Here is a 25,782-nt window from a genome sequence, read left to right as displayed (position 1 = left end):
CAGAAATAACGCTTGAAGCGACCGGAAATTTTGAATGTCAGTTACACGAAATTAATTTTTTAAATAAAATTTGTGTCAACTCGGCGGTAAAAATTCAATATCTTTTATAAATTCGATATCTTCTAAATAAATAAACGTTGTGCGATTTTTGCCATTTTTTGCGATTGTCATGAGATCAACAAAATCGTTTATTTCCATTAACTGACCACTATAAAATTTTCATTGTTAGAGCACAATCTTCAAAGCCTATACATTATATTCCGGTTTTGAGTTTTAAAACTATATTTGAAGCATTTGAAATTTGAAGTACATATGCCCAAAGAACGTTGAATTTCAACTTTCATTTTACAAACGATATAAAACACTAAAAACTGCTACATAACTTGAGCTACAAATTTCATCCACTGTTTTTTCTTTGTATCATTTTCCGTGACTTGAGATCATCTGTAATGTAATAGTCTAAATTCAGCCTTTTTTAGGCATATGAAATCCCTCAAATTTTATATTATAGTTTAGAAGACTGGGTCCAATAACGCAAATTTTTAGAAACGGACTTCATTTGCAGCAAAATTCAAAAAATATTTACGAATTCAAAATTACTGCACTCTAGTGCAGATGTATTATACAAATGTATTATACAGGGTGTCTAGAAACTATCCTGACAAACGAAAACCGGAGATTACTCAGACAATTATTATAAGAAAATTTAACCCCCTACACCTAGTCCGAAAATGCTTCCTAAGGGAGATGGAGCTCTTTAAAGATGGCGTCTTTTAATTAGTTTTTTTAAATACCTCCAGAACGCTTCTATGTAAAAAATAAAAACTGGTAAGCCAGTTTCTTCCAGAGATAAACCGATTCCATTAATTGCGAATTTCTAGTAACGGTTAAAAGCGCCCCTTTTGGATTGGGCAACAGTTATTTTATCGCAAAATTTTTTGTCTTTAACATTTATGCATTTTTAACACTGGATTATTAAATTGTGAGCTATTATGATACTAAAAGGTACTCTTATTTTAAGTCGGTAGATACACCGTTTTCTATAAAAATAGATTAGGAAAATTTTTTGTTTTTTGAATTTGAAATTATTCTGAAGCTATTCCCTTGTGGCATCTTATGCAATTTACTATTTTATTGGGAAATAAGCCACAATTTAAAGAAGAAATTCAAAGTACTGGTCATAGGCATCCGTTTTAGGTAGAGCAACGGTTATTTTATCGCATAACTGTTTTGTCTTTAATTTTTAAGCATTTTTGACACTAGATTATTACATTATGAGATAATCTAGTAAAGTCAATTCGTTTTTCTGAGACGCAACTGTCTAGTGACGTTAGTTATTTCTTTTTTGGGAATTTCAGTTGCTAGGCGTGACTGGAAATTACTACACAACCAAACATACCTGCTTTATAACTAATATTATTAATGTTAACACACATAAAATAACATAATAGTCTAGTAAAATAAAATTACACTACATGTAAATCAAAATGTAAATTCGTACAGGTTGAAACAAATTTTATATCAAAGTTTAGGTGGGTACAAAAGACATTTTCAAAAAAGTATCCAAATCATACAAGGGGATCATTGTTTAAATAATTAAAAAGGGGTAATTTTTGCAAAAAAATTACTTTTTTAACTGCCGAGGTCATTCAATTACCAATGAAGGTCCATAGTAACATTTTCTGCAAAGTTGACGGATAAATCTGTCACATAAGACTTACTAAATTAAATTTGACCCCCTATTTATTTAAATAATTATACATAAAACTTTAAAAACAAATTTGCAAAAAAATATTTTTAGCGTTTTAAATAAGCACTATAATATATCTTATTTTATAGGAGAAGTTGCGCTATGTTATTAGTATCAACAAAAAAAAATTGGTCCAAAAATATTTAATATTTTTTAAGATATGGAATTTGTTTATCAAATGTTACTCTATTTTCAATCGCAAAAACGCGGTTGTTGCCAAAGAAATATTCACCTGTATTAAATCTTATTATTTTTATTCTTATGTATATTTTCGATAAATGTATTGATAAATTTAAATTTTAATTACACTTTCCCCTAAAATGGCATTTGAAAATTATTCAAATTTGTTTATAATTTGTTTTTTTAATGACGACACGGGTATTAAATATTTTGAAATGCCGTTTCGATAATTGGGTTCCTGGTAATTTTTCACTAATTAACAAATATTTTTGTCTTTTTTCCTCTTCTTTTTTTTTTCTTTGAGTTATATTACTATGGGCCCTTTTAGGGTTAAGTTTCATTAAAAATGTCGAATCTCTAAGTTGTAGATTCTATACCTAAAAATATTAAGATTGGTCTAAAATCACTTAAATAAAATGTGACTACTTACTGAGTTACAGGGTGTTTTATTTAAAAATTTAAAATTTTTTTTACCAAGTACTTTCAAACTATTTGACGTATCCTTATCATACTTGGCAGAAAGTGTGGGTACTATACAGTCTACTAAATTGTGATAAATAAAAGTTTCTAGCTACTACCAGAGGCGTACGACATGGGATAGTTAATGGTTAACCCTTCCCAAATTCTACGCCTCTGAAGTAATTACTATTTTAGCGAAATTTTTCGATTCTCCAATACTTTCTTAGTAAATAATATACTCTTTACTGGTAACGCTTAAGTCATTAGTTTTCGAGATATTGGACGTTAAAAATGAAAAGGCATAGTTATTTTGATTCATTCATTCATTCATTTTAAACTTCCAATATCTCTCAAACTGATGACTTTATCGATACCAATAAAGCTACTTACATACAAAGTATTGGAGAATCGAAATATTTCGCTAAAATAGTAATTCACTCAGTGGCGTAGAATTTGGGAAGGGTCAATCATTCACCATCCCCTGTCGTACGCCTCTGGAACTAGCTAGAAACGTTTATTAATCACAATTTAGTAGGGTGTATAATAGCCACACTTTCTGCCAAGTATGAGAGGGATACGTCAAATAGTTTTAAAGTACTTGGCAACAATAATTCTTAAATTTTTAAATAAAACACCCTGTAACTCAGGAAGTAGCCACATTTTATTTAAGAGATTTTAGTTAAATCTTAATATTTTTAGGTCTACAATCTACAACTTAGAGATTCGATATTCTTAATAAAATTTAGCCCTAAAAGGGCCCGTAGTCATATACCAACAAGAAAAAAAAAGAAGAAGAAAAAACGACAAAAAAATTTTGTTAATTAGTAAAAAATTCCCAGGAATCCAATTATCGAAACGGAATTTCAAAATACTTAATCCCCGCGACGTTATTAAAAAAACAAATTATAAACAAATTTGAATAATTTTCAAATGCCATTTTAGGGGGGAGTTTAACTGAAATTTAAATTTATCAATACATTTATTGAAAATATACATAAAAATAAAAATAATGAGATCTTAAGCAGGTGAATATTTCTTTGGCAACAACCTCGTTTTTGCAATTGAAAATATAGTACCATTTAAAAATCAAATTCAATATCTCAAAAAATATTAAATATTTTCCGACCATTTTTTTTGCTTAATACTGGTAACATAGCGCAACTTAATCTGTAAAACAAGACATTTTATAGTTCTTATCTAAATCGCTAAAAATAATTTTTTGCAAATTTGTTTTTAAAGTTTTATATACAATTATTTAAATAAATAGGGGGTCAAATTTAATATAGTAAGTCTTATGTGAAAGATTTACCCTTCAACTTTGCAGAAACGAATCCCATAGACCTTCATTAATAAGTGAATTACCTCAGCAGTTAAAAAAGTATTTTCTTTGCAAAAATGACCACTTTTTAATTATTTAAACAATGATCCCCTTGTATGATTTGGATACTTTCTTGAAAATATCTTTTGTACCCACCTAAACTTTGATATAAAATTTGTTTTAACCTGTACGAGTTTACATTTTGACTTTTTTTAATTTTATTAGGCTATAAGCCTTTCGCCAGTCAATAATTATTTATTTACACCGTTTTAATGTATTCATAACAAAAATGAGAAAATTATTTATTGTACAAAATAAAAATATTTTGTAGAAAGAAACTCCACAAAATTTTATGATATTAATATACACTCACACTATTTCTAATAATTTTTATTTTTTTAATAAAAGATTAAGTTGTTTTGAGCAGTTAATAGTGTGAGGTAGGAGTTTTTGTGTTGTATGTTTCCTATTCCGAATGTGTCGAAGTGAATCCCGGTAGATCAAATTTAGTACATAGTCCAGAAAGCCACTGCGCATCCGCTAGGAAAAATATTCTAATTCGGATTTTTTGCACAATCTTACTCAAAAAGGACTCCTTTTAACAAATTTGCATGTTGCCAGGACTAAAAGGTGGTCAAAAATTTTTTAAACGTTTTTTTTTGTTTTTTTCCTAAAATTTTTTTTTTAACATGGAACAAAGTTTTTTTAGGTTTTTTGGATCATTCCAAACAGAAAAGGTCTTTAGTGATTTTTCACTAAAAATGATAGTTTTTGACATATAAGCGATTAAAAATTGAAAAATTGCGAAATCGGCCATTTTTAACACTCAAAGACTATGTGAAAAACTGAAAATTTGAATGTTGCCAAGGTAGGTAAATATTCTTTAAACATCGATTGATGAAATCCCGAAGAGTTTTTTGCAATATAATATTCAAAACTCCTTTGTTTTTAATTTCTAATCTCGCGTGCGCGACACTATTTTCCACCGTTGCATGTGTATAGAGTATGGTGCAAATGAAAGGAATAAATTCGTTATTTCGTAAACCGGCTACTTTAAGAAAAAAACCCGAAACAGATCGATTTTTATTTTTAAGTTATGATATTGTGGCATGTATGGTATACTAGTGACGTCATCCGTCTGGGCGTGATGACGCAATCGATTATTTTTTTAAATCAGAATAGGGGTCGTGTGGTTGCTCATTTGAAAGGTTCTTCAATTCTCTATTCAGTAATGTAAACATTTACATAATTATTTATACAGGGTGTCCAAAAAATTTTTATTAAATTAAATTATTTGACAAAAAAGAATTAGAAGGACACCCTGTATAAATAATTATATAAGTGTTTATATTACTAAATAGAGAATTGAAGAACCTTTCAAATGAGCTAGCACACGACCCCTATTCTCATTTAAAAAAATCATCGATTACGTCATCACGACCAGATGGATGACGTCACTAGTATATCATATATGCCATAATATTGTAACTTAAAAATACAAATCGACCTGTTTCGGTATTTTTCCTTAAAGTCGCCGGTTTACGAAATAACGAATTTATTCCTTTTATTTGCACCATACTGTCGGTGGAAAATAGTGTCGCGCACGCTTGATTATCAATTAAAAAACAAAGGAGTTTTGAATATTGTACTGCAAAAAACTCTTCGGGATTTCATGAATCGATGTTTAAAGAATATCAACTTACTTTAGCAACATTCAAATTTTAACTTTTTCACATAGTTTTTGAGGTTTAAAAATGACCGATTTCGCAATTTTTCAATTTTTAATCGCTTGTATGTCAAAAATTATCATTTTTAGAGAAAAGTCACTAAAGACCTTTTCTGTTTGGAATGATCCAAAAAATCTAAAAAAACTTTGTTCCATGCAAAAAAAATAAGTTTAGAAAAAAAACAAAAAAAAAACGTTTAAAAAATTTTTGACCACCTTTTGGCCCTGGCAACATGCAAATTTGTTAAAAGGAGTCCTTTTTGAGTAAGATTGTGCAAAAAATCCGAATTAGAATATTTTTCCTAGCGGATGCTCAGTGGCTTTCTGGACTAACACTAAAAGTTACTCTTGCTGTCGGTAAAATACACCGTTTTTTTATGAATTTTTTTTTCAAATTCAAAAAATGAAAAATTTTCAAATCGATTTTTCTGGAAAACGGTGCATTGTAGCGGCTTGAAGCTAGAGTACCTTTTAGTACTACAATACTACACAATTTAATAATCCAGAGTCAAAAATGCTTAAAGGTTAAAGACAAAAAAGTTATACGATAAAAAAACCGTTACCCTACCCAAAACATATACCTATCACCGGTAGTAGGTATTCGTAATTGACGAAATTGAATTATCTTTGGAAGATAAATAGTCGTACCAGCTTTCGATTTTCTAAATAGAGGCGTTCTGGAGATAAATAAAAAAAAATTACAAGGCGTCATTTGCAAAGAAGCCTAGCTCCTATACGAAGCATTTTCGGACTAGGTGAATTGGATTAAAAATTTTATTCAAATTATCTGAGGAATCTCCGGTCTTCATTTGTCAGCTGAGTTTCAGAACACCCTGTATATTTGCAAAATTTTTGAATTCGTAAAATAATTTTTACCATCGATGTTTATAGTTACAAAACTGCAACTCTTACAAAACTGCAGTAGATGTAAATGAAACCCAAGGTTTATCAAAAAGAAACTTGATACTAGTGGTAAACCGAATATGCATTTTTAGGTGGTAACAAGCAATACCCAATATAAAGAAGGAATAGTTGGTATAAATGCATTCGGATTTGGTGGAGCCAATTCCCATATTCTTTTGAAGCCTCATACAACATATAAATCAACATCGACTGTAGCCACACCAAAACCGTATCGTTTGGTTCACGTGTCCGGAACGACACATGAAGCAGTTGAATATTATCTTGCTAAACTAAATAAAAATCGCAGCGATGAAGAATTGTTGTGCTTAGTGGATGAAATACACAAAAGAAATATTCAAGGGCATAACTATAGAGGGTAATATCCATCAAACTATCACTTAAGTAATATAATAATATAGTCCTGTCGCCAAGGGGGGTACAACGGCCTCCTTTATTCAGATGGACTTAACCGAGTTTTTTTTATGTATTTTGACCCGTAGAACACGAATTACATAACAGCGGTTTTTCGCAAAACAAAACATTTTTTGTATATTTTGGGTCATTCTAAGCAAAAAATATTCTTACAAGTTTTTTCATAGTATGCATAGTTTTCGAAATAAACGCAAACAATCGAAAAATTGCAATTTTTGAACCCGAATAACTTTTGATTAAAAAATAAAATAGCAATTCTGCTTACCGCATTTGAAAGTTCAAGTTACATTCTATCGGATTTAATTATTTGCATTGCTAAAAATTAATTTTTTTATTGTTAAACTAAGCTATAAACACATAGTGCTTGAGTGATGTTTTTAATGCATTTCTTATTTAAAATCTAACAAGTAGGCGCGGCTACAACAAATAGGCAATTTCTACATACATGCATCAAAACGCATGCATTGAGGACGGGAAACACTATTTGTTTATAGCTTTGTTTGTCAATAAGAATAGTTATTTTCCGAACTAGTGCGGAAAGTGATACTTTCACGCATGAGACTACCGATGACCCGAACGACGCGATAGCGGAGTTCGGGCAAGCAGTCGAGTGCGGCGAAGACACTTTCCACATGAGTTAGGTACAATATTTTTTTCTAGGGCCGTACGTTTGGAAAAAAGTCACAAAAAATAGAGTTTTATCAATTTTTATTTAGGAGTGAAAATACACAAATTATTTCTTTGACAAAAAGGTTGTCAAAACCAAACTTTCATTATAATGGGTTACAATAAAGGAGGCCGTTGTATCCCCCCTGGCGACAGGACTAATATGCCTATTAATTATTTTCGCAGAATGAACGAGAATATTTTAGAAATTATTTCAGTTATGTGGGTGAAGTGTTTATAAATTTATAAAATACTTCCTTTAAAAATTTTTGTAAACTTCTATCACCAAAATTATATTATCCTGCATTTTGAACAAAATTATGATATAACCCAGAGGACTTTTATGTTTAACTGTATTCAAATTTTTTCTGAGTGGTTATAGCGGTTAAAATATTCTTTTTTTTTTCTTTATATAAGTAATTTTGCCTGCTTATTGGCGAGTTTTTATATCTATAGAAGATTGTCACTCCATCTCTCGTGTAGTTGCTAATATTTTTTTATCTACTACTTGTTGATTTGTCATTTGCTATTTCAGCGACCCTTATGTCCGCCATTCTCCTGCTGTGATTGTTCCTTTCATTTTTTTTATTTGTTATCCACTCGTTTATACCCTGAACAATACATTTTGTTCTAATTTCGTCACACTTTATTCGGCCCCTCAATGTGTTTCTTGTAATTCTTTAGAGTAATCCCATTTCTGCTGTTTCCAAAACTCTTTGTGTTTTGGCTGTGTTGGGTCTTATTTCTGATGCATTTGTCATTATTGGTATAATACTGGCCTTACAGATTTTTGATTTCATCTCACACTTATTGCATCGGTTATGCCACATAAATAAGGCACCCTGCTAGTCAATTTCATCTTAAGGCCCGGCGCAAATTGATCCTAAGCGAGACACAACCTGCGCCGGCGGGACGGGTGGCCCGTGCATTTATTTTTCTAGCTCACCGCATATTGAACACAACCTAACCCAACCGTTGGTTATCGACGTGGCGAATAGAGACGGGCAAAATCAGTGCGGACATGTAACGGTTACTTTTGATACCGGTTCTAAGTGGTACTGAGTACAAATTTAATACTGATTACAAAATACTGATGTATCTGATCCTTGTGCTGAATTGAGTAGGCAACTTAAAATCGGTATTTCAGTACTTTTAGCTAGTAACGTTTTAAAAATTTCTTACACGTCCCTAGTAGTCGTATGACTTTCGAGAACATCGAATTTGATCATAAGCGGGTGCATAAAAAGATATCTTACACTAAGTATTTTATTTCTGCATATAATACCTACATATTTAAAATAATCTCTCCCCTACTGCTCGGCCATAACTCATATTCCTCAATTTACTGCTCGGATCACAATAATTTACAATTACTGCAGGATCGCAATCATTTACATTTACTGCAGGTCATAATTCATAATCCCTCCGCTAATGATCGGTCATAAAAAATAACACTATCTGCATATTTCGTTTTTAATTTTTAAGCATAAACAAAAATGATCCAATAAACAAAAATTCAATATGCCGACAAGTTGAATTTGAGGGTAATACGATATTTTTATCGATCACGGTTTTAAGTAACATGAATCATTTTTCACCTTATTTTTCTAATAATGTGATTTTGTAAACGCATAACTTTGATTATTAATTTCGTATCGCCGCTTATTTAGTCTACCAAAAGTTATCAGAATTTAATGACAAAGACAACGCAGTTTTCACTCGGGGTGTTGACTATGCTAATACTTTTATTTATCATAATAAATTGTACTTAGGTACCATCCGTATTCATTTCAGATACTTCCATCTCGCAAACAAAAACACGTAAAAATAAACATCTGGCGGTGAGGCACGCGTCCCACGGCCCAAGAAAACTGTACGCCGATGACAAACGTTCCCAAGCGAGACCTGCGAACGCATGAACTGATAGTAGGATGCGCAATACTGTCTACGCAGTTCGCCGACGCAGGTTGTGTCTCGCTTAGGTTCAATTTGCGCCGGGCCTTATACTTGATCTCTTACTTATTTTAAAACGTCTCCGTAACTGCACAGTGTAATCCTTAAGTACTTAATTTTCATTACTTGTTCCTGATAAATTCTTTTGCTATTAATTTTGTGAACTAGTCTTTAAAGGCTACCTTCATTTTGGTCTATTAATATTGCATCGTCTTTTACAAGAGAAATGTTATTCCATTGTTCCCCTTTCTTTATCTTCTTCCTTTATTGACGCTCTTTATGACACCATCCATGTTTAGATTGAATACATAGGGCTTAGTAAATCTTCAACTTATTCCATTGTCTCTATCTATTACGAGTCCATCTATTCTGACTTCCATCTTATTATTTTGATCGATGTTTTCAATTGTATAATATCCATCGAAATCTCTGTATTATATAACATAACTTAAAGTCTTACTCTGTCAAGTGCCTTCATCAAGTAGATCAAGTTTTAGTTGTAAGTTTCAGGGTAGTATTTAGCAAATTGATACCTCTGTAGTATTCTGGTTGTTTCTCATCGCATTTTTTTATTAATAGGACTAGCTCGCTTGATCTCTATTCTTCTGGTATTTTGTTGTGTCTTATAATCTTGTTATTTAATTTTGTCAGTTGATCCATCATTGCTGCTTCACCATATTTTAACAATTCATTTTGTATCCCATCTTTATCTACAGCTTTTCTGCTTTTTATTTTTTCAAGAGTTTTTTGTATTTCATCCTGCTTATGCGAGCTTCTTCGTTTATGATAATTTCGTGTGTTTGTAGTTTTAACGTTATTTGTTGATCCTCTGCATATAACTTCTTTAGATACCTAGTCAATCTATCCACCCGTTTCGATATGTATCGTGTCTATTTATTCCTTCATCTTCGCTCTTTAACCTTTTATCAAGCGCCATATTATTTTTAAACCATAAAAATCATGGTCCAGTTCTATACCTTGGGCAGATTGCAATTGCGCGCAGCGGTCAGGGTTCTCAACAGTGTGTCTAAGCCAATGGTGCAATTGCGCGCACGTCTTTAAAAAAGGTATGCTGTGATTGCGCGCAAAGTCGTAAATTATAGTAAACGGAAGTTTTATTTACTTCTTATTCGTTTTGAACGGAAATTTTGCTAATTTAAAAAAATTAAGATAATAACAAGTGAATACTACATTGAAATAGTTGTGATAAAAAAAACTAAATAGCGTTTCTTTTATAATTAATATTTATTGTATTAAATAATGTACATATGTAGACATTTAATTTGAACATGCCTTATAACATATAGTTTTAACAAATTCTATTCTGGATATTTCTTTATTTTTAATTTTTTTTTTGTAAATGTAAGCTATTTAATTGCACATAATTATTTAAAAAATTAATGTAATATATATATATATATATATATATATATATATATATATATATATATATATATATATATATATATATATATATATATATATATAATATATATTTGTTTTTCTTGGGTTTAGGTTCAGAGATTATGTTTTAAATTTGGAACTAGATTTTATTGTTCATTTACAATCAACGTTTCGGCAGAAACTCTTGCCTTTGTCAAGATTGATTTCTAAAAATTTTTACAAATGAAAAACAATACATTATTTTAGAACAATATTAAAACTTACCAAACACGTAAAACGACACACTAACGACGATGAACAGATACAAATTAAAAATTGAGTGTTGATATCTCATTGCTTACTGTGCTAGTTAATTACAGGAGCGTATCTTTAATGTAGTAAAAGGGATACAAAATGGAAATATGTTACTTTAAGAAATTTTTTAATGGTGTTATTTATTATTAATTAAATTAGATTAAAATAAATTCTATTCAGGTTGTCCGTGTCTTTCCTATCGTTGATTGAATTTTTGTTTCTTTTTATTTCTATTGATTCGTAAATCTCCCTCTTCTTTTTGTTCTTCTCGGTTTTTAAAATCTTTGTGCTTTCGAAGTCAAATGTATGCTTCTTCCCCTTCTCATGTTTTGTCAGTGCAGTTGTGTTGTTTTTGTCGTATTTGTGGGAACGAATTCTGGATTGAAGCAGTTGACTAGTCTGACCAATATAGACACCATCACAGTTTGTACAGGGTATCTCATAAACAACATGCGATTTTTTGAGTTTGGGAGTTTTTGTTTTTAGTTTGGTGAAATATTTATTTAAAAGGTTGTTGCCTTTATGAGCCACTGTTATGTTGTGTTGGGCTAGAAGATGCATTAGTTGTTCGGATAAACCTTTTATATATGGAAGAGTTGTATACGTAGTTTTGGTTCTACTACTTTTATTGTTGTTGGTGTTGTTATAAAATTTGTTTATTCTTGACTTAAATACCGATTCGATTAGATGTTCGGGATATGCATTACTTAGGAGAGCATCTTTTGCTTTTTTTATTGCAGTTGGTCTGTATTCTGGATCTGTTAGTTTTATGGATCTATCAGCAAGGCCTATAATTACCGACTTTTTCTGGGAGAAAAGTCGGTAATTATAGGCCTTGCTGATAGATCCATAAAACTAACAGATCCAGAATACAGACCAACTGCAATAAAAAAAGCAAAAGATGCTCTCCTAAGTAATGCATATCCCGAATATCTAATCGAATCGGTATTTAAGTCAAGAATAAACAAATTTTATAACAACACCAACAACAATAAAAGTAGTAGAACCAAAACTACGTATACAACTCTTCCATATATAAAAGGTTTATCCGAACAACTAATGCATCTTCTAGCCCAACACAACATAACAGTGGCTCATAAAGGCAACAACCTTTTAAATAAATATTTCACCAAACTAAAAACAAAAACTCCCAAACTCAAAAAATCGCATGTTGTTTATGAGATACCCTGTACAAACTGTGATGGTGTCTATATTCGTCAGACTAGTCAACTGCTTCAATCCAGAATTCGTTCCCACAAATACGACAAAAACAACACAACTGCACTGACAAAACATGAGAAGGGGAAGAAGCATACATTTGACTTCGAAAGCACAAAGATTTTAAAAACCGAGAAGAACAAAAAGAAGAGGGAGATTTACGAATCAATAGAAATAAAAAGAAACAAAAATTCAATCAACGATTGGAAAGACACGGACAACCTGAATAGAATTTATTTTAATCTAATTTAATTAATAATAAATAACACCATTAAAAAATTTCTTAAAGTAACATATTTCCATTTTGTATCCCTTTTACTACATTAAAGATACGCTCCTGTAATTAACTAGCACAGTAAGCAATGAGATATCAACACTCAATTTTTAATTTGTATCTGTTCATCGTCGTTAGTGTGTCGTTTTACGTGTTTGGTAAGTTTTAATATTGTTCTAAAATAATGTATTGTTTTTCATTTGTAAAAATTTTTAGAAATCAATCTTGACAAAGGCAAGAGTTTCTGCCGAAACGTTGATTGTAAATGAACAATAAAATCTAGTTCCAAATTTAAAACATAATCTCTGAACCTAAACCCAAGAAAAACAAATATATAGTATATATAATTAGTATGGTTCAAGAACATCAATAAAACTATATATATATATATATATATATATATATATATATATATATATATATATATATATATATATATATATATATTATACAGTACAATTTTCAAAGGAGGAAGACCTAACCCTTCGGTCCAAACCTAACTTTCGGGTATTAGAGCTGCTGATATATACCGCTGCGCGCAATCACAATATACCGTTTTGTTTACCTGCCTTAATCACAAAATATGGTAATATTGTCTTTCAATAAATTATTGGATATATCAGATTTTTATTAACATACTAAGTGCACTAAACTTTGTTACAAATACAGGCTAAACACAGTTGCTCGAAATGACATAGTGTAGTTTACCTCCGAGGTCCAGAATTATAATTCCAAATTTGTTTTATTTCTTATTCTCTTGTAATCTTTGTATGTTTGTTGTGTCTTGTTTGAGGTTGACATGTGCTTGAGGTAAGCTTTTTTCGTTTCCTTGCCTTTTACTTTTATCTCTGTACAAAAAAGGAGTTTTTATCTCTGGGAGAGACTTTTCTTTTATATTTCTTTCATCCACAGTTTCCTTAGCTGAATTACGATGTTTGCTTTATGTAATTTTTGTCTAGCTTTCTTTTACTCCATCGCTTTGGATGAAATATGGGTTTTTGCATTTATTTGCTACTTATTCCTCCATATGTATACAGGGTGATTGATTAGAAGAGTAAAGCTCAATAGCTCCGCTATAGTAATAGATAGCAATAAAAGTTAATAACAAAAATTTTAGCCACCTTTGAGCATCACATTAAAAAATTAGTTAGAATGTTACAGGGTTTTCGATAACACAGTGGCAGACCTAACTTATGTTTTTTTAAATAGAACACCCTATATTTTATTTTATATTCGAAATCCTGTTAACTTCTGCATCACAAAAATATAAAGGTTTGTAATGTTATACAGGGTATTTACAAAGTTATAACCAATTTTGTATGAAAATCGTAACAAGTTTAACTCCCTGTATAAATAAAAATAAGCACAACAGCAATGGTTTATTAATGCCATACTTTTTTATTTATTGTCAAAATTTTTAAGAATTATCGATATTAGTACATTATTTTCTCAGTAATGTTAAATGGAACACTCTGTATTTTATATCATTATTGAAAAGTAACATTAGCTTACTTTAATTTTTATATAACATTCCCTATGCCCAAATTTATTAATTTTCGAGATATTTTCATTTTTCAGAGCAAATTATTTAGGTGTTTAAATTTATTTAAGTTTTAAGTAAGCCATGACAATTGAAGATTGCCGATTATCAATCCGGTAATAAATGGAACACTAGCAAATAAGGAAATAAAAATAATTTATTAGTAATACATTTTACAAACAAAAACACAACCACTACATGCAACATTTTTGAAACAACTAAAAACTATCTTTTTATGTAAATGCAACAAATAAACAAAGAAAATTAGTAATAAATTTTACATAAAAAACACACAAACACAAAATACAATATTTTGTGAAAAAAATTAAACACTAATTTTGTATGTAAATGTAACAATGTAACAAATAAAGAACAAAACATAATTTATCAGTAATACACTTTGCAAAAAAACATGGTTGAAAAAATTAGAAGCTACTTTTAATAAAATATTTTTATTATTTAATTACATAAGGTGTTCAAAATTATCTCCTTACACATTTATGTACGCCTAAAAACGATCATTGAATGAGCTACTTACTCTACGGAGCATTTGTAAATTAACACATCGAAATACACTGTGTATTCTATTTTTCATCTTATCCCTTGTTGTTGAAGGTATTTTATAAACTTCATTATTAACGTAACCCCAAAAAAATCAGTCCAGTTTATTACATTCTGGTGATTTGGGTGGCCACGCTACTGGTCCAATGAAAAATGAAAATATCTCGAAAACTAATAAATTTAGACATAGGGAATGTTATCTAAAAGTTAAAGTACGGTAATGGTACATTTAAATAGTGATATAAAATACAGGGTGTTCTATTTAAAATTACTGAGAAAATAATGTACTTGCGTTTTGACTCACCCTGTATTTGATATAAAGAAAATTAGCAATATCGACCATTCTTGAAAATTTTGACAATACGTTAAAAAATATGGCATTAATAAACCATTGTTGTTTTGCTTATTTTTATTTATACAGGGAGTTGAACTTGTTACGATTTTCATATAAAATTGGGTATAACTTTGTAAATACCCTGAATAACATAACAAACCTTTATATTTTTGTAATGGAGAAGTTAACAGGATTTCGAATTTAAAATAAAATATAGGGTGTTCCATTTAAAAAAGCAAACGTTTGGTCTGCCACTGTGTTATCGAACACCCTGTAACATTCTAACTAATTTTGTAATGTGAAGCTCAAAGGTGGTTAATGTTTTTGTTATTGACTTTTATTGCTATATATTACTATAGCGGAGCTATTGAGCATTACCCTACTAATCAATCACAATGTATAAAAAAATCTTAGAACTTTTGTCTAAATGTAACTAGTAAGTTCTTAATGCTTTTTCACATTGTCCATATTATCTCTGATCCGTATACAAAACAGGTCATGTCAGGCCATATTTAACATTTGATTTTCTAATAAATCCTATCGGATCTTAAATGTTTAGTAAGTCCAAGGTTAGCAATTTTCAATTTAACTTTGCAGTTATGCTGTATTAGGCGATCATTCTATCCAGGAAATAAAAAAATACAAGTTGGAGAAGCGGCCCATTTGGTTTGTATATTCTGGAATGGGCGCACATTGGCCCGGAATGGGAAAAGATTTAATGCACATCGAAGTATTCAGAACTACCATCAATCGTTGTGCTCAAGCATTAAAACCATACGGAGTCGACTTAATTGATGTTATAATGAGTGGTTCACCATCGGCTTTGGAGAATTTGGGAAACTGTTTTTCCGCAATTATATCTATAAGTATTGCGTTAACAGACCTTTTGGCTAATTTGGGTATTGTTCCTGATTACTTCATAGGTCATTCACTAGGAGAAGTAGGTAAGTAAAAATTTTTTATTTTATATGTTATCTTTCATTTTCATTTAGAAAACCGGATCCAAAATTTGTATATATTTCAATCTATTATAGACAAGGCGGAAACGGCGGGTTCGTTGGGAAAAATATTCCCATGAGATATTTTTGCATAATCACATTCGTGAGACATCCCAGAATAAGGTTCAAGAAGTCGCCCACGTGAAAAGTGGGCCAATTTTTTTTTAACAATTTTTTTAATCAATTTGCAAAAATCAATATTTTTGGCCCGGACTATTTTTTTAGGGTTTTTGGACCATTCTGGACAAAAAAGCTTTCTTATATTTTTTCTCTAAAGTTGATCTTTTTCGAGTTATAAGCAATTTAAAATTTGAAAAACGCGAAAATGGCAATTTTTAAGACTTAATAACTCGATTAAAAATTATTATTATGAAAGTCAGAAAGTGACTAAATCAAAGTTTAAAGTCGCCGCTACATGATCCTGAAGAAATCTGTGTCATTAATTTACTACTAACCTGTTATTTTTAATTAATAACATTGAGCTGTTAGATCGTATTGACTCCGCTGTAAATGTGATTGCGAGTAAGATGCAAATGGATGCTGGAATGGCTTCTCTCTCGCACTCAGAATTTACAGCGGCCGCACACGTGCATGGTGCTTATTATTATTACTTAAAAATAACAGCTTAGTAATAAAATAATGACAAAAAATTTCTTCAGGATCTTGTAGGGGGGCTTTAAGTTTTAATTTAGTCATATATTGACTTTCATAATAATAACTTTAACCGAGTTATTAAGCCTTGAAAATCGCCATTTTTCGTTTTTTTCAATTTTAAATTTCTTAGAAGTCGAAAACGATCAACTTTAGAGAAAAATTATAAGATACCTTTTTTGTCCAAAATGGTCCAAAAAATTAAAGAAAAAATTGTTCGGGCAAAAAATATTAATTCTTGCAATTTGATTAAAAAAAAAATTGTTAAAAAAAATTGGCCCACTTTTCACGTGGGCGACTTCTTGAACCTTATTCTGGGATATCTCACGAATGTGATTATGCAAAAAAATCTCATGGGAATTTTTTTCCCTTCGAACCCGCCGATTTCGCCTTGTCTATTAATATAATGTCTTTTTGAACCTGCCACGTTCAAAATGGAAAAAAATAATGTAAAAGTTCACATTCTATTATTTCTGGAAGTATTATATAAATTATATAGGTGGTCCAGATTAAAGACTCCTCCCTTCGTCTTGTTGTAAAATGTTATCATCTTTGACTTCATAATATATGGTCTCCGGAAATATGATCTATTGTTGGTGCGTGATATATTGTACTGATAGGCATACCATAACATTTTTTCACGTAGTTGTCACCATCATTATTTTACCACAATTTTTTAATAAGTCTATAGGAAAATTGTAACTAGTACACCAGTTTACAATTTGTGTTATTCATTGGATCAACTAATTAACCTTTTCACCACATCATATTATGGTGAATTGCTGAGGAAGAAATATGGCGAATGCCTTATTGTAATCCACAAATGGTCACAGTTGTTCAACAGGTTGGTAATGGTAACTATCGAATTTATTTGATAGTCTGTTGGTAATTATTTTGGTAAGCAGTTTGTACGCAAGTGGTAACAGGCTTATTGATCTGTAATTTTCGAGTGTGTGTTTGTCTCATTTCTTCTGTAGTAAATAAAAGTACCTGCGCATTTTTGCTAAGAGGTTGGAATAGCACCTCCAAGAGACACTTGTTCAGTAAGATTTTAACTTCCTACCAAATAGTTTGACCTCTAACTGTACAATAATCATCTTCTTTATCATTTCGTCATCTCCAGGAGTATTTCCATTTTTCATATGTTTTAAGACAGTTATAACTTCCTCGTTAGCAATTTCTGGTAGTATTTCAGATCCTAAATTTAGTATTCATCGTTCCATATTTTGGGTTTCAGGTTTTGTTACAGGGAACCAGTATAATTTTTTATATTAATCTTCAACAATGCTTACTAATTGGTTTCTATCGTTAATAACAAATACACTTTTATTTATTATCTGATGTACTTGTCGTCGGCCTTTGCTATTTAGAGTTTTTAACACTTTCATACTCTTGTTTATATCTATAATATTTTCAATTCTTTCGGTATTGTTGTTCCTGATGTCATGTCTTATTCTTGTTCTTATTGCCTTATTAAATTCCTTATATTCTAGAGAATTTCGATCCATGTAGCTTCTGTCCTTACAACAAGTATTAGATACTTTGAATATATATAGGGTGAGGCAGATAAAGGGCCTATTAGAAATATCTCGAGACCTAAAGGCAACAGAATCATGAAAATTGGAATGAAGGGGTCTTGAAGAGTGATCTATTTAATGAAAATATTTTCATCTATTTTCTACTTCCGGTTATACCGGAAGTTGCTTATAACTTCGTTTTTTTAAATGGGACACCCTGTATACTTTTACCTTTTTGGATTCTACTCGATGTCTCCTTTCTTAATATATGAGGTTTTATATTATAATACAGGGTAGTTTAAAAGATAATTACGAATTTTTATTAATTTCGTAGCAAATTTCACACCCTGCAGAATTATAGTACTTTGACATCAAAAACTCTATTTACATTCAGATGATTTCTAATATAGTCTACTATTGTTAAATATTAGTAGTATAGCTATATATTGAATTTTAGTATACAGGGTTGGTCAAAACACGGAATGAATATTTTCTGAGTTTTCTTAAATGGAACACCCTGTATTTTAGTATTGTAATGAAATTATATTTTATGGTACTTTTTTATTTTATAAGCATTCTCTATGCCATGCCTAACTGCTTTAATTTATTGCAAACATTAATTGCAACAAAAAATACGTGAAATTTTATTAGGTTGGCCTTGAAAATATTCAGTCACAAATAATTTTTCGGAAATAAATACATATTAATCTAGACTGATCGTTAAAATTCCCAATAATGGTTGAGCTATCAAAATACTTACGTAGTTAAGATTGTTGGTGCGATTAACAATTAAGCACAAATTAAAGCAGTTAGGTATAGGGAATGCTTAATAAATAAAAAAGGACCATAAATATCATTTCACTACAATACTAAAATACAGGGTGTTCCATTTAAAAAAACTCAAGAGAGAAAATACTCATTCCGAGTTTCGACCAACCCTGTATACTAAAATTCAACAATTAGCTATACTAATAATTTCTGACAATAGTAGACTATATTAAAAATCATTTGAACATAAATAAAGTTCTTGATGTCAAACTACTCCAATTCTACAGGGTGTGAAAGTTGCTACGAAATTAATAAAAAAACCTAATTATCTTTTAAACTGCCCTGTATAACAATACAAAACCTCATATTTTAAGAAATAGGACTTCGAGTAGAATCCAAAAATGTAAAAATATACAGGGTGTCCTATTTAAAAAAACGAAGTTCTAAGCAACTTCCGGTATAACCGGAGGTAGCAAATAGATGAAAATATTTTGTTTAAATAGATCACTCTTCAAAACTCCTTCATGCCAATTTTCATGAGTCTGTCGCCTTTAGTTCTCGAGATATTTCTAATAGGCCCTTTATCTGCCTCACCCTGTATATTTCTACTTTATTTTAGGTTGCGCATACGCGAATGGAGATCTCACACCAGAACAAGCCATTATGTTGGCATTCGCAAAGTATTATGCATGTACAAAAACAAAGTTACCTACTGGACAGATGGCAGTTATAGGCATGTCGAAACACGCCGTACAGAAAATCCTCCCAGAGGATATATTTATAGCTTGCCATAACGGAAAAGAAAGCGTTACCATAACTGGACCAGCTGAATCTACTAAAGAGTTGGTAAATAAATTACAAGATAAGGGAATTTTTGCTAGAGTAGTCTACACTGGTAATATTGCTTTCCATTCCAAATATTTACTAGACGCGCCCAAACATTTTAAAAACTTCATGGAACCGATCCTTTCAAATCCCAAACCTAGATCGAAGAAGTGGATATCAAGTTCTGTTCCTGATGGTAAAGAAAATGAGACATGGGCCAACACCAATTGTGCGGAATATCATACGAATAACTTTCTAAATAGGGTTTGCTTTGATAGAGTGTTTGAGAAGGTTGAACCAAACGCAATCGTAATAGAAATAGGTCCACATGGAATTATGCAAGCTGTTTTGAAGAAAGAGCTGGGACCAAATAATTCTCTGTTTAGTTTATTGGACAAAAACCTTGGAAATCAAGAAGCGTGTCTGCTGTCTTCAATTGGAAAGTAAGTAAATAGGTACTATTATTATAATGTTTTATTAATTAAGTTAAATATTATTTATAATAAAACTACTAGCAGTTTTAAAAGAATAACTTACACTACAAATGGCAGATACATATTTTATTTGTTATTTTTTATTTTCTTATTAACAAATTGTATTTAACAAAAATTGTATCCGCTACTTTGGGAGCGTTCAAGTATTACGTAACGCAGTTTGGGGGGAGGGGGGTCTTGTAAAACGTTACGGCGCGTTACATGGGGGGGAGGGGGGTTCGAACAGCGCGTTACGTAACATTCTTTTTTAAATTAAATAAAAAAAACTACATAATTTTTTTATGTTTTACATAGACCCCTAAATTGTATTATGTTGCACCCTCAATTTTTCAGCAGACCTACTGATTTGAACTGCGATCTACTGAAAACTGTATAAAACCTACCGATTTAAACTCCAATCTTCTTATCTACTGAAAACTGTATAAAATGTACCGAAAAATCTAAAAAAATTCATTGCTCAAATTTAATATAAACCATTTCTCATTCATATACAACCCAAAGCCCAACATCCAACAGCGCATTCTTCTTTCGTTTCACTTCACCTAAATTATATTTGATGGTAAAGTTAGCGACATAGGATTTCATAATAAATGATGTCAAGTGCCTTTACAAGGGACTCTTTCCTTGAGAATTGTTTTGTTTTGAATAGACCATGTGTCACTATGTTTCCAATATCCGGAACTGTTCGCTCGGAGTTATTTATGAGTTTACGGTTTATCTGATGAATAGATAGGTAGGTACTTTATATTTTGGTAAACATGAAATGGGTAATTTTTGTCTTTTCTTTTGTCTTTTCTTATATTCTGTTTCCAATTTCCAATAACCGCAGAGCGTGTTTTGTTAAGTTGTGGTATTTAGACTTTGCGGTGCTCATTTTAAAAATTAAATATCAGATAAGCAGTACTTTGTTTTTAATTTATTAATTAGAAATGATTAATAATTAATTTCTATAATTTATATTTTTGTTGGGAATAAGCACTGAAGCAAATAAGATGAGTTTATTTTGAAGTAAAATAAATAAATAAATAATAAAACGTTAAAATAAACTTATTTTACAGTAAAGTTGTAGCTTTTTTTGCAGTATTTTAGTAATTATAACTAAAGTATTATGAAGGTTTTAAAAATATGAGTTTATTTGGCCGCGTGCGTAATATAAAGGTGTTCGTTGATACCAGTTCATAAGTAAGGGAATCTACATAAATATTGGTTTGGACAATTTTTAAACTGGCCGTTAGTATAGAAACTGGGCGTTAGTAAAGGTGGCCGATTTTAACAGGTGACCGTTAACACAGGTTAACACAGGGTATTATACATGGTTTAAAAAATCTACTGATTGCTACTGATAGTTTGAAAGCAAAACTACTGAAGAAATCAAAACTGACCTGGCAACCCTGCCCTCACGCTCCGCTCATGTTCCGACAACAGGACAATGGTATTCAAGTGAAAAAATCTTAAAATTTGTGAAGCACTGTAACATGTGTTTGCAATAATTAGCTAGACCTTTCTCCACAACAAAAGATGAAAAGATACATATGGGATTAAGAGGTTGCAGGGGGAACTACATGCTCATAAATCATGTATGTTTTCTGAAGTCCATAACATGCAGTATCGTTTTCAGCAGTAGGTATTCATTAATGTTTTAAATACGCAAATTTTCAAATTATTTAAAAATGTCTTTAAATAAAAAGCATTAAATACAAAACCCACTATATTGATACTTAGTTTAGAAAATTGATAGATATTTTACAAAATAATACCCTTATTTAAAGTGTGATTCCTGAATTATTAATTTCAAAGATTTATGTCATTAACATCTTGACGAAAATTATACATAATTTCAAAATTTCACCTTGCATTATTCATAATAGACCCTACATAATACACATTTTTGAGATGAGGTTGTTAAGCAGCTTCTAAAAACAAAAATATACGGGGTGTTTAATTAAAATTAAAGATAATAGACTACGCTAGGTTTGCATGAATCACCCTGTACATTTAAATTTATGTTTAAAAAGCACATATTTTTATATTTATGAAAATCTACGGGTCTCAGCGTTTTTTAAAATTATTTAAAACAAGGACAGAAATAATTTTATTCCATAAGTGCCTTCTTATTATATTATATATATACATGGTGTTTCAGAAAAAGGTAACACGATCTCTAGGATAGGTGAAAAATTAAAAAATAATTGGGGTTTGCTTACTAAATAAGTTTTGTAACGGCATGCGTTTTCACGATACAGGGCGTCGAAGAACAAAAAGTTTTACATATTTTTTTCACCATTTTTCCGAAACTACTGGTAACATCGTATATTATTCGTTATACAAAAATTTTTATGAAGCAAAATAAAATGTTGAAATAACAAATATTTTATTTTATTTTAAGCTTTTATTAAAAAAGATAAAATAGAAGAATGCATGAGAAGAACAATAAAGAATGAAGCCAAAAATGTATTTAAGGATATGGGGCCAAGTAGGGAAAATGTAAATTTAAATGTAAAATTAATAACAGAAGATCATTATTATTGTAAGTTTTGAACATATTTCATGTCATGGGACATGAAATTACGATTGGCAGGGATAACCAGACACATGAACTGAATAGAAGAATCGTTCTTGGGTGGGCAGCATTTGGAAAACTGAGAAAAACTTTTAAAAGTGAGTTGCCCACATTCCTAAAGAGAAAGGCATTTGATCAGTGCGTCCTCCCAGTCTTGACGTACGGATCAGAAACACTTACCTTAACTAAAGCTACAGCTACCAAACTAAGAGTAACGCAGAGAAGAATGGAGCGGTCAATGTTAGAAATAACTCTGCAAGACAAAATCAAAATCGAAGAAATCAGGAGAAGAACAAAGGTGACTGACGTCATCGAAAGGCTAGCCAGGTTGAAGTGGAGATGGGCAGGACACATTGCCAGAATGACAGATGTGCGACGGACAAAAAGGTTATTGGAATGGAGGTCAAGAGAAGACAACAGAAACGTCGGTCGACCGCCTACAATACAAGATGGACTGACGACTTAAGAAAGCTAAATAAAAACTGGATGAGAGCGGCGCAGGATAGACGTGTTTGGAAACGAGGGGAGGAGGCCTATGTTCAGCAGTGGACATTTAAGGCTGAATAATGATTGTAAACTTTTATTATTACCTCAAATGCGATTAAAATAATAACAAAGTTCTTTTACCGAGTTTCCGGTACTTTTCGCAACCTCGTTTTCCATTTAGGTTCAAATGGCCACTTGGGTGTTACGTAACGTTTAGGTAGGGGGAGGGGGGTACAGAACAACGTTACGGTGCGTTACATGGGGGGGGGGGGGGGTCAAAAATCTTCAAAAATTGCGTTACGTAATACTTGAACGCTCCCTTTTACATTTAATCTGGGCGGATTATCGGAGAATAGGCCATTTTTGGAAAAAGTTATTTACCAGCAATTTTATTACTGGAATCGAATCTTATGATTGTATTGTATATTAATAATATAGGTATGCAAAGTCTGCAGATAGTGTGCTACTTTTTTTATAAACAAAATGACGCCCGAAAATCGTCTTTTTTTTCAATTTTTGCTCTATAACTCCAAAGATTTTAACTTTACACCCAAATAAAAATTCACTGTAATTAAATACTGTATATAAACATGTTTTCCCGATTTACTAAGACGAACATTTTACTCGGAAAATGCGGGTTTTTTAAACAAAATCTTTAATTTTCAACTAAAATTTTAGGTAAGTAATTATTTATTAATAATTAACTACCTTAGTGCCATAAAAGCTCTTTTTGTATAAATTTTATTTCTAGAAGGCGATAGAAATTGAATAAAGAGTTTAGCAACAATTAAGTTGTTAATTAAAAATTTACGGTCGCTATAATAACCGCAATAATTATGATGTATAAGAATAACTATGCTTTTTGTAAAAAAATGCACTATACCTATCAAATGTACTTTACAGAATTGAAATTGGACTGTCTAAGCGGCCTCAGGAATATTTTAAAATTATAAACAATTTTTTGGCTTATAAACAAATAGAATATCTCGGGAAATATTAAATTGAATTAAGTTATGAAAACGGTATTGGAAATAATCCGGCAGGATCGTCATTTTTAAAGAAAAAAAATTTAATTACAATGAGTGGTTCCTGAAATATAACCGGTCAAAGTTGACCGGTATGTACGGCAAACATATTTATATAAACAGTAGTATGGTAATTTTTGAACCATCACCTTTTATTTCAGTCCTCTTTCTCCATCCAAATTTTTATATCTTTAAAAGGCTCATAACATAATATAATAATAAAAACTATCGGTTTTACGAGTGAAAAATACCAAACATACCAAAATTTGAATAAAAAATCAGGTTGGAGAAAATGGAATCTCAAAGTTCAAAATCGGTATCCGTTAAAAAAAATGCATTTGTTGGTTGTTGGTGCACTCATCACTGTATACTTTCGGTTTCATACCTGTCTCTCCGTCCGTATGTCTATCCGCCGGCGGGCGTAATTTCGGCCGGTAATCCCTTGGCCTACCTGCATAAATCAAGGGGTACCATTTATGACAGGGGTAATTTCGGCCGAGGGGTTGATGTTTACGATGAGATTTAAATAATAGCTTTGATCGCGCAGTACGTCCTGGGTATACCCAGAGGGAGAACGCCTGCGCATTACAAAATTGGGCGTTCGCGGAGTCCAAATCTTTCCCTCTGAACACCCTCCGGATTTTTAATTCGGTGTTCGCGCAGTACAGAAAAAAGATCCTGAACGTGTCCGGAATACCCTCTCGACGTTCGAGGATTTTGTTTCGGATTTTAAGTTCGCACAGGCGCACAAAATATTTGGGAAGAATTTCTTGACTATTCTGTTCTTACTCCTTCCAATTCTTAACCTAAAATATTGTTTTGTTAAACAGCTTGTAGATGTAGATTCTGGTTTTTAAAGTTTTGGAAGTGTTGTATCATTTAAATATTCTTCAAACAAATTTTAATATTTTTTTATATTAAAGCTTTTTTAGTTGTTTTTGTCAATGTTTTCCATTTCGTATGTTTATAAATAAGTAGGTACCTTTTCTAGTATTATTTTCATTCGATATTCGATAATTATATATTACGGTAGTATGTATTACAATAAATTGTACTCTGTTTTTACTTAATTTCTTCTATCTAAATGAGCTTATAAGTATCTACATATTCTTGTGGTTTATTTTTCAGTTTAATTTATGAGTTAAATTAGTCTCTTATTGAATATAATGAAACATAAACAATACATCAAACTTATTCTGAAACTATTTCTTGTGTCTTGTTATATTTCATTATTTTTGTGGTGTAATAAACCACAACACAATGCCACAACCTATTAAATTCAATACATAGATATCAAAATTGGAAATGATTGTTTTACTAAATTATTCCTTCCTTCAGATAATGTTCAACCCCCATGAAGTTAAAGGTAATTTTTATATCTAAATATCAACAATCTTTTACTCTCTACAAGAATGTAAGCTGGATTTCAGAGTGGAAATAACCACA

At 30.9% G+C, this 25,782-nt stretch overlaps 1 protein-coding gene across 1 annotated transcript in view; it reads left to right on the top strand.

Annotated features, from left to right (window-relative positions):
- LOC114335081 (fatty acid synthase-like) overlaps window positions 1-25,782 on the top strand; it is a 265,424-nt gene that overhangs the window by 97,385 nt on the left and 142,257 nt on the right. Inside the window, exons 7-9 of the mRNA XM_028285236.2 lie at window positions 6,429-6,712; window positions 15,610-15,956; window positions 19,566-20,214. Of these exons, the coding sequence (XP_028141037.2) occupies window positions 6,429-6,712; window positions 15,610-15,956; window positions 19,566-20,214 (1,280 nt within the window). The remainder of the gene's footprint in view (window positions 1-6,428; window positions 6,713-15,609; window positions 15,957-19,565; window positions 20,215-25,782) is intronic.

The sequence above is a fragment of the Diabrotica virgifera genome, chromosome 6 (genome assembly GCF_917563875.1).
Source record: "Diabrotica virgifera virgifera chromosome 6, PGI_DIABVI_V3a".
Lineage (NCBI taxonomy): Eukaryota > Metazoa > Arthropoda > Insecta > Coleoptera > Chrysomelidae > Diabrotica > Diabrotica virgifera.
This window is presented reverse-complemented; position numbering and strand designations above follow the sequence as displayed.